Here is an 11,430-nt window from a genome sequence, read left to right as displayed (position 1 = left end):
ATGCTTCTGTTCCTGATCCACGAAGCAAACGCTGCTGAGAAAGTGCTCAGTAATGACCTTAAATTATCCCTGTGATTTACATATCTTTGAATATGAAACCTGTCTAATGGGAAATTTAGATTAGCAGCAGCAAAGATAGAGGAGACGGAGAGATTTAAATTAGGGTCTGAGAAAGTTCCTGATTTGTTGACTGCGATGCTTTGGGATCAAGTTGGAAAGAAACCCTCAAATTTACATTTGAGGGTTTAGCATTCAGTCAAACACCTAGCAGGCAGGCTAATCATAACCAAACATATAATCTCTAAAATTTATGGTTTGGTTTCTTTACAGTCAATGCCTGGACGATGAGAGGGTTGTTAGGTAAGCATATCCATCCGTCCATCCATCCGTCCATCCATCCGTCCATCCATCCATCCATCCATCCAGCACTATGTTCTCCTGTTCTTTGCCACCTCTCAGCTGCAGACAGCCTCCACATAGAGCCTACTACCCCATGGCTGAGGAAACACTGCAATGAATCCCGCCTGCAGTGGGAGGTTGAGGCCTGTGGAGACGACTTCAAGCGGGACATGGGTCTCATAGATTCGCAGTATTGGTGTAACCTCACGTACTTCATCAGGTACGTCAGCATGCGGTGTGATATCGGTGAACAGCTGTGCAAATATTGCCAACGAGGATAAACCTTTTGAATATTGCATTTGGAACGGTTGACACCTTTTTTTCTCGAGCAGAATAATGCTGTGTTTACAGCGAACCATTTCTCTCTTTAAAAGGCCTTGCTGGATTTTGTATACCCCACAAACAGGATTATCAGCAGCACCAAACATTCCTTGTTGATTTCAGTTCAACTGTTTCTTAAATATTTACTTCCTCTCATATCGGAGCTCCTAAATTCTGCCTTTCGGCTCAAAATTAATCTCAGAAATGCCCGAGAATCCGATTAGATGCAGGATGTGGCAAATATGAGTCACCTCATATATATTTTATTTGACAATGATTGAAAAGCAAATGGCTCTCTGATGAAATAACACTGGAGACTCTCACTCAGATGTGTCATTTTCTTTTACAACCTGCAGTATATAGTGAAATATATACAATTGAAAACGGAAAGCTTCTCATGATTGTTAAGTTTCTGTTTTTCTTACTCCTTTTTTCTCAAGTCATATTTGTTTTACTTGATTCTTGATCCCATGCTGCCCCCGAAGAATAAAAGAAAGAATAATCCACCTCTGGCGCTATCCAGGTGGGATAATGGGGACAACAGTTTGATTTCTGCTTCCCAACCGCAGAGCTGTTTTCAAGAATAACCTGAGCCCAGACCACCCGTCCACATCTATCTTTATCTTTTTTTTCTTTAACCACAGAGCCGGAAGAGGCGGGATCCAGGTCCATTAGACTGGTCTAAGGCAACATAATACACACACAAGAGAGTGCATTTAAAGCCAGAATGGTGCCACAAAGTCACAGAATTTCAAGAAAAAATATGAAAGATTCAGAGGACCACCTTTTCCATCCAGCTGTTCTGTTTATCACCATTATTGCTTTCCAGGAAAATCTGTTTTCTAGTAACACAATGTTTTAGACAGATGCAGTGTCACTCTTTGACACTGATATAATTCAGCGCTTAGCAGTTACAGGAAGAGGAAAATGTGAGACGAAGGCAAGCTATGAGTTAGAAAAAACCCCCAAAACTACAAGGACAGTCGTCCAATGTCAGAGGGACATGAAGCCAGATGGTGGTCTGCAACATCTGGGAGGCCAGTTAATTCTTTCAGTGCCAAAAACGTCTAAAGACGTTTTTTATAACCCAAACATTCACTGCCAACCCTGACATTGAAATGGCTGCCACTGAAAGAGTTAAGAGCCGATGCCTGCATTCTGACAATGACTGAGTGCCATCTTTGTAGTGTCTGGCTATCACGCGTGTCAAGGCTAGATGCTGAGGTCAAGAATGTCATCAGAAATCAGAAACAGCTCGGGCTTCATGGTGTGAATGAATGAAGTCGCAGACAACGAATGTTTGTAATGGTGTTCATGTCTGTGTTTTGAATTTATGTTCACAGACGGGTGGGAATGGAAATTGTGCAGCAAATAAAACACAGCGCAAATGTCGATGTAAAAGGCGGTTTTGTAGGATTCATCGGTCACATGGCTTCTTCCAGACCATAATCTTTCCCCTCAGATCTCCTCTTTCTTATCATCGAGCATAAAGGCAGCAGAGGAATGCAAATTATTCAAAAGCACTTCGACAATGTGTTTTGAACATGACGCAGATCCGACCGCGGCTCTCACACTGTGAGTTTAAATTGACTTAGTTCTGGTCTGGCATAAATCAAACGTGACTGACACAGTCACACGGTGGGAAGCACAGAGAGGCTTGCCTCTCATGACTAGAAGTTATTCCTCTGGGAACCTTGTGTATAATGTCACACGACGTTGGAGGATACGCTGATATTCTCAGCTGGATGAAGGTGATATGGAGGTGAGGAAGACTAGAGAGCGGAGGCACACGAGGAACCAGAGAGTGGTGAGAAGGATTGATCTTGGACGGCACACATGAAAGTCGTGCAGTCTGTGTGCAGTTACACCCACCAGTGATTTGCCTTTACTAACATATTGATTTTCTACCCTGATCAGTTTACAGCAGCAGGAGGAGCACGCCTTAATGTTTGACGCGCAGGTGGAACACTGATGATGCTCTAACAGGTTAATGCACGCTGTTCGCTATTATGGTATGGTGTGTGTCTGTGAGCACCAGATGCTCCCCTGAAGCCTCACAGCCTTTTCCTACAGCCACCGATGACAGCTAATTGATCAGTTAGTTGAGCAAGCACCAGTTCAAATGGGTTACGTTGCACAGGGGTTACAACCACACGAGGGCACGTGGAGCTAAACAGAGATATTGTCGGATGCACTGTTTTGTTCACCGATAATAGTCACACAACAAAAGTTACAAAATGTCCCCCCATTTTCTTTTTCCAATTCCAAATGATATTTTTAAACTTAATTTAGGTCAGCAGTTGCAGTATTCAAGATGCTAAAGTGTGCTGATTTCTCATGTGATGTAGAGGTAAAGAGGATGTCAACTGTATTCCACTTTGAACAAGATCAAACTGTCACTAATTATTGTTTTATTGTGAAAACCTGTTAGCTGTGTCCATGAAAGGACGCCTGAAGTTCCCCAAAACTCCTGCTTGTCTGAAATGTATTGATTGTCTGCATTAAGAAAACTTGCCTCTTCGCCAACTTCAATCCAAACAAAATTTGACCGTCCTAAATGTTCGCTTTTAACATGCATAACATGCTGTAATTCCTACTGGGATAATAATACATTATTTCTGAGTTCAGATTTAACAGGAAGGAATATGTCATATTTAAATTCTGCTCTATAATCAATTTCCTCTGTGTTGTGGTGGAAACAGAGCTGAAACGCGTTTTACCAGCTGTGTCCTCTTTGCCGTTTAAATAAGCACATGGAGGATAAAGGTTTCAGTCAAAAAGATTACTGAAGTTCTATTTAATGTTCTGCTAGCAAGAATGCCAATATCTAGGTGTATGAGAATACAGCAAGGACCTGGAAGATTGGGAATTGAAGACAGAGAAAAAGGGAATTAGTGTTGCGTTTCAACTGAACTACTTCATCAAAGCAACGATCTGCACCTGGAGCGCTCAGTGAAAGCAGTGAACGGCACTGAATGCGTGTGGCCAGAGAGGAAAGTAGGCAGGTCAACTGGAAAGGTGTTATATTACCAATCACAATGATGGATTACTTTGAAAGCCGCCAGTGCTTTAACTCTTTCTAAACTCTAGTGCCGTATTAAAGGGATGTGCTTCCAGAGATTGCCACTGTTAAAACAGATCTCAGTGGAGACTTACTTCTAATTTCTCCTTTCTTCCTCCCCAGTGAATACCACCTCTTCACCCTCTGCACGGAGGCGAAGTCCCAGAACGTGCACTGCTACTGGCCCAATCCGCTGGTAGAGGGCTACATCATCCGCATACACAAGCACTTTTTCTCCAACTGCACCGCTCAGCACGTGGAGTGGGTGGATCCACCAGACGACACGCTAACCATCCTCATTCTCGTCCCTGTTTTTCTCACCCTGGCGATGATCGCCCTGGTCGTCTGGTGTAGCAAGAGGAGCGATATCCTGTCTTAGGTGCAGAGGAAAGCTGCCGCAGCTGGAGGCGATTGGAAGGACTGAATTTAGTCTCCACTAAATCAATACTGTACAAAAGAGTCCACGGAGCTCGCAACTGTTTGCTTCAGTTGGTCAAATTACCCCTCAAGTGTCGATAGACCTCATGCAGGCACAATGAAAGTGGTGCCTGGTAAAAAAGTAATACCATATTTCTTATGTTAGTATATTATGTGTAATCGTACACATGTCTTACTATGACTCATCATGTTCAACAGTACATTTGTTTCTGCGTTACTGTAGAATTTTGTAAATTCTACACATTTGCTTGTTGCACAGCAAATTACGTATGCTGTTGGAGCCAGTATCTTAGTTTAGCTTAGCATAAAGACTGGACAAAAGAGGAAACAGCTAGTCTGACTGTGTCCAAGCAAATTTTTTTTACAAAAATATCAGCATCTCTTGAGCTAATTAACACATTACATCACATAAAAGACCAAAGTGTAAAAAGAATTTGTGGATTGTTGGATACATTATTTCCTGTAGTCACTGTCATAGCCTGGAAAATAGTAGAGACTCCAGAGGAGTAACTACAGCTGACAAAAGAAATAGTACAGCATGTAATAATCTCAAAATATTACAGTCATACTTGTTGGGACTGAACGCATGATAACACACATTATTTATGAGATATACAGTTGCTGGTAAATGTATTTTGTCACCTCTGGATGGCTGTTTTCTCTTTATTCCATTATTGAAGATGAGTTTATTAAATTTCTATGACTGGCAGACATTCCTTCAAGAGACAAAGACTTTCCTCATCTGAGGCAACCACATATTTGGTAAAATGACCAGCGGGCCGATCAATCAGAAAATGTTGATGTAGTGTTTGAAGCTCATAGAATCAGACTCTTGATCGGAGGGATGCTTGTCAGACCACTGCTCAAGGCCAAAGCATTTGCCAATGATCAGAAGCAGTGACTGAACTTGTGCTGGCGGGAATGACGTTCCCAGAGGACGCATTATACTATAACATGAATCTGCATGATGGCTTTTCACCACTGGTGTACAACCCAAAGACAAGGTGACACTATGATTGCGTTATTTCGGGACTTGATTAAAGGACCGTTCCGTCACGCTGTAATTTATTGGATTCTGTTGGCTATAATGGCGCAAAGAGGAGCTCTCAGCAGAGACAGAAACCACGAACTCACATTGAGACGTCACACTGTACAGTATACTCTCTGTCCGTGCTGTCTAGTGTATCTGCATTACCACCCCATGTTTTTACTCAAACAACAGATGCTTTGAAATGAAATGAATTTGTGTGGGAAAGGCTCGATTTAAAGTATGAACCTCATCACTTCTTTGAGACGGCCATGGGGGGGGGGGGGGGGGGGGGGCAAACCTAAGGCAAGCATTGCTTTGTCATTTTAAACCAAAGCACTGGTTCGTCTGTACTCCGTTGTCTGTGGAAACCCAGCAAATGTAGCTGAATTAAACGTCTCGTAAAACATCTGGTCGCTGCCCTTCATGATATGAGCACACAAGAATATGTAGACAACAAACATTCGATATGCTCTCGCAGTCAGTTTGATAAACGTTTGTATTCCTTGATTTGATGAGCCAAATAGATAAACTGGCACACAGTAGACTTGTCAGAGGTATGTAAATAACTCCAGGTTTATTTTTTTTTACACATTTTGATCCCCCCCCCCCATTTATTTTTGAATGGTCTCCCTTCATAGGCAATACTCAGTATTCTACTGTGCTGCACAGCCAGGGAGCATTATGCATATGGCGTAATGAGATGTGCTATTTTGCATGAAGTATTGCTGGGTATGAATTCATAATGCATCGTAGACTGTTAAAAGTTATCGCACGCCATAAAACTAATCCCTGCTGATACTGTGTAGACTAATAGATAAAGGACTGATGATAATAGAGTACATGCTCTGCAGCTATGCAGAACGGATCCCGTAGCATGCGGCAGATTGTGGAGAACTAAATTAATTACATCATAATCACTGCCTGGGTGTGTGCATGTACGTGTGCATGTGTAAGTGTCTGTTACAGCGAGTCCAAACAACCTCCAGCGTCTTGGGAATTGCAGCTTACATTGTGTGGTTATGAGAGGGCATCTTAATTAATTATGAAGACCTGCTTGCTGGATTATTTACTTCATTTCCTTGTTGTCACTAAACACTAAAAACACACCTAAAACGAGAAACAGCTGTTTTCAAGTTGATTGTGCAAATATTTTAGACCCAAAAAGAAATATAATCTTTTCACAGCACGTTGAAAGCTTCAGATAAGAAAAGCAAATGGATTTGCTGCTGTTCGAACATCACTGCATCATGCAAACATGTGTGTCCAACTAAAGAAATAACATTTGTACAACAAGAAAATCCACTGGTGCTGTCATCACTTTAATTTCGCCAGCATGTGAAGTACGACCGACTGTGAAGGCTTCTGAGCCCCTTCAGGCATTTCTAATTCCCCAGCGTTGAACTCGCCTATGAAAGACAAGAATCCAGCAGATTCTGTCTCACTGGGGATGGACGCTGTTTTACCTTCAGCTGTATTTAAAAAAAAAATCCAATACATCCTGTCATAGCACTGCAGTAAGTCTTTTATATAATTTTCTGCATACAAAATAGTATTCACACATTTAGTTTTATATATCCTACATGCAAGAGGAGCATTGGAAACTGCAAACGTCCTCCAAGGCTGAGCTTTCCTTCCATAGGGGACCGCCACTCTCTTTTTTATATGCAACACCAGTATTTATTTTCTTTCTCCATGAAAGTACACCTTGAAATAAACCACTCCTCAACATCCTGCCTGTCTTTGATTAAAAAGAAAAAAAAAAAAAAACTTTAATCACAGTACTTTTGAGTTGTAATATTCAATCCAAAATTCTGTGTTTCCTTTTTTTTGGGACAATTCTATTCCATCAAGTTATGTCATGATCCATCTCATAATATTATGCATGAAAGACAAAAACCTTTGATCCAGATTGATCTTTTATTGTAAGTGAAAATGGAACAATTTCCTCTTCTACTCCCTATCTGGGTCCGCTTTAATAATTTGCCACATGCCTGCCTCTTTTACTGTGCCAGGTTTGATCAAAATCTGTCATGGCGGTTCATGCATAGTGGATGGAACTGGTGAAAAAAAGTCTTATCTTGTAATATTAATGAGAGTGGAAAATAGTGATGGATTCATGCCCTTATCTGAATTCCTTCCCAAACAGGACAGTGTAAGTCGATGCAGCACAGCGATGAACAACAACAGCTTGTTGGTGCTTGCTGATTTGTATCTTTGAAGTCCAGCAGCTTATCTAAGTTGAGCATTATTGCTAGACTTGCTTGCTCCGATCAAACATCTGCACACAACACATCTCATTGTTAACATGAGACGACAGATTGTCTGTATATCAGGGTTTCTTTCCATCCTTCTGTTTTCTTCCTTGAGCCTAAAGACCTGACCTTTTTATTTGTGTTGAAATAAAGTGTAACCATTGATATCTGTCCACCCGTCATTTCAGCAAGCTATCAGGCTATACCTGGGCAGCCGGGCCAAAGGATGTAAAGCCTTTCTGTGTATCCTTTTTTTTTTTTTTTTTTTAAATGTAGTGGCGAAGTGGAAATAAGACAATGCGCAACATTTTTGGCATGGCAGGGAAAATGTGCTTTTGGGAAAATGTGTGTGAGACTGCGATATTATTCTTTTATTAAGTCAATATATGCCAGTGTAAATATTTGAAACAATACAAGCACAATCCAGGAATGGCGTTTCAAATCTTATCGTTTCATCACGTAAATACATTCATCGTAAAAACAATGGCGTCGTCGCATTCAGTGGGAGATGGTCAGCAATGTTGATGTGGCTGTCGACCCCCCTGACCACAAAACAATCAGATCATTACTGACTCCACGTCAACAAACAAAAGGAAAAATAACGGGCAACATTTATTCCATTTTAAACTGTCTAGGAATCATGTATTTTGGTGATGTGTGGCCATGAGTGGCCACATCACAGCGCTGCTGCTCTCAAGGATAGCGTCTCGTAAGGCTTCCACGGCCAGCGGCTCGGAGGCAGGAAGGATATGAAACTGTTTTCCCAGAGCCGACAGAAGAATACAGGGAAGTGGGTTGACCCGGCAACTCTGACCAAAAGAGGTGCACCAAGTGTGTGTGACTGCCATGTCGCACACACAGAGTGGCACTGCTGTGACTGCTGAACTGGTAGCAATGGGAGCTGTTAGCCTCTCAAGGCCGAGCTCACTTCATGGCATTGTATTCTGGTTATTTTTGCAAGCATTGTGATATTAAACCTATTGAATTTATGTTGTAAAAAAAACCCAGCAGGCATTGTTGTACCATTGAACGGTTTGCCCTTGTGGGCCAACAGTCCTCAGGTCTTAATTTCAACAATCCTCAGAATGTGATTCCAAGAATTAATTCCTCCCCTTGAAAGACATGGTATAACAAAACCAATGGGTGCGAGTAAAAGGTCTTAAGCTTTGGTCCTTTGGCACATGGTACCCGATACTGGCAACAATCAGAATCAGGATGCTTTACTAATCAGAGAGGGAAATTCAATCGGCAACATTGCTCCACTCGACCAAATCGGAAATACGAAAATTACATTATGCACATAGCGCATTAATAGAAATATAAACGTATACAATAATATTAAAAACGTAAAAAGCAATTTAAAAAGCAACAGAAGGTTACAATGATGTATATCATTTTTAATTGATGGCATGTACTTGATGTAAATTTGTTGTTTTTGGCATGATAAATTATGCTAATTATACATCATAACAACAAGAAACAGTGTCTTGTCTCAGTATGAGACATCAGATACAGGAAATGCATTTTTACATGTGATTTAATTGCTGCCATTTTTTCCCTTTACATTTCTTCGATAGTCTTTACCCCACAACGCACACATGGAGGCAAGATTTCTAAAGAGTCTATTTTTTTATGTGATGTCCACACCGTGACTGATCACTGCAGGGGTCAGATGCTATGTTTTGGTTTTATAAGTAATGGTAAAAAAAAAGCAGTTTCATGCATACGTTTACGAGTCTTACACACAAAAAACAAACACACACTCTCCACATGTACAGAAATACAAGGTTATTACTTTGATGGGGCCTCAATCAATGGCTAAATGGGCAAGAAAATGCATAGACGACACACACACACACACACACACACACACACACACACTTTCCCACAGTAAAAAAGCACATGACCAAAACAGGACATCCCCACGCTTGTATGTTCCCACTCTCTCTCTCCTCCCTCATAAATTACTATGTTGTAGTTTTTTAGTGCGAGGACTGTGTTCACCGTTTCCCTCTGAGGGAACAGTTTACACCAAAATAAAATTTCAGTCATTTAGTCTCACACTGAAACTAAGAATGAATTTTTTTTTACTGGTGGTACGTGCTCCTGTGGAGTGGAGCGGCTGGAAGTCAGCGCTTAGCCGCTATCCCAAAGCTTATGTCACATACACCGCAGAGAGCTGAAGTAGATCTCAGCCGTGGCACACTTTCATGAAATGCCATCATGCGAGATGCTAGCCATGCATGCTAACCACTATAGCGCTCAGGGCACCAGCAGACTTGAGTTACAGCACAACGGCCACTTGAACTTCATTTTGTTTCTTTTATTATTTTTGACTGAAAACAAATTTCCATAATTCGTTTTTTTTGAAGGTAATGCCACGCTGTTTGTCTGTGAGGCTCCTCAGTGAGTAGCAAAGTAACTGGACAGTTGTTGTCCCCCCCCCCCCCATCAGTGGTTTGCTCAATTAACATTGCTCATATTAGAAGCTAGAAATGTCCCCCTCCTTCTGACGTCCTGCTCCCTGGCCTTTCTGTCCCTCTGAGCAACAGTGTCCCGTAAGTCACAGACAAAAAGTCTGTGTTTTGACAACAGGGAATTATTGGCATAATAAACAATCTTGGAAATTCCTGTGAAAATAATCCAGTGTTCTCACAAAGCCTTGAATTTCCCGTGCAAGACAACAAGACTTTAGTTTGATGGGAATGAAGTGATCTCTGTTGAAAAAGACCGTGATTACATAATTCAACTGTTTTAATCACTCTGCCCATCATCATTGGGTTTACCTTTTTTCAATCACTTTCTCCATTCTTCTTTTCAGCTTTCACCTTTCTCATATATTTCTTCTCCCTCCCTCTTCTCCTCCTCTCCCTCCCCCCCCCCCCCCCCCACATCCTCCTCTCTCCTTTTCCCCAGTGATCTCTTTGCCCTCCTCTGTCTGACTCCCCCATTGCTTGCCAAATCACCACACAGCTGGACTTCATCACACTCTCACACATGCTTGACTTGCACACGCTGCTCAATGCCATTACTAAATTAAGTTCTGCCATGTGATAAGAACAGACATTTTTGGAATAGTGCGATTGTGTGTGTGTGTGTGTGTGTCCTTCTCCACAGACTGGGGGGGGGGCACTTCAGGAATCTAGCCCGACATCATGCATCTGTTTCCAATAATAGCATTGACATGTTTAAGTTTTCATGTCTTTTGAGACATTTGTCCATTAAGTTCATTGCAATGATCGTTTCTTATTTGCAGTTCTGTGTATGGATTTAAGTGGCAGGTTTTCTGCTGTCCTTTGCTAAGGCTATGTTCATGCTTCCTGGCTGAAGTGACTCTATTTTGATTTATTTCTCTCTCTCAATATGAGACAAATCTGAGAGCTGTGCGACTAAAAAGTCTATTATTTTGAAGAAAAGATTGAGTCTGTTCCTTATGTGGCTTTACATGGGGTGCGTAAACTGATTGGACTGACCTGCTCCAAAGATAAGATCAGTGCACATCGACGTGCACGTGCAGATGTATTCATGTTAGAACTGGATACAGGTTACTTGAGGTTAATAATGTCCAGTAAAGATAGCAAAATTTCATCTGAGCAGAAATAAATCCAATTTGAAGAATGACACTTCATGTGGACGTATCCTTACCGTGTGTTTTTCATTTAATTATTGCCATTGATATGATACCAAATGAGTGATTTGATGTTGCAGACCGGACCCCACACGCATGATGATCTGAGCATGATTTGACAACATGAGAAAAATCTACACCCGCTGCGAAGTAAATCTACACTGATGTAGATGTCGGAGCTAAACTCTTCACGAGATGAAATATTAATGATTCCAATGTTAAAACTGGGTCATTTCCTCAGTAAGAATGGGACTGAATACGTCTCAGAGAATGTGTTGAAGATTACGATACAAATATTATG

The 11,430-nt window shown here is 41.4% G+C and overlaps 1 protein-coding gene across 1 annotated transcript; it reads left to right on the top strand.

Annotated features, from left to right (window-relative positions):
• On the top strand, window positions 1–4,160 carry LOC137904049 (receptor activity-modifying protein 3-like). The gene is made up of 4 exons (XM_068748214.1): window positions 1–49; window positions 331–360; window positions 460–619; window positions 3,905–4,160. Exons 1-4 carry the CDS (start codon window positions 1–3, stop codon window positions 4,158–4,160), a joined length of 495 nt encoding a protein of 164 aa, XP_068604315.1.
• Window positions 4,161–11,430: the final 7,270 nt, after the last annotated feature.

The sequence above is a fragment of the Brachionichthys hirsutus genome, chromosome 14 (genome assembly GCF_040956055.1).
Source record: "Brachionichthys hirsutus isolate HB-005 chromosome 14, CSIRO-AGI_Bhir_v1, whole genome shotgun sequence".
Taxonomy (NCBI): domain Eukaryota; kingdom Metazoa; phylum Chordata; class Actinopteri; order Lophiiformes; family Brachionichthyidae; genus Brachionichthys; species Brachionichthys hirsutus.
The sequence above is the reverse complement of the archived record's forward strand: the minus strand, read 5'-3'. Positions and strand labels throughout refer to the sequence as shown.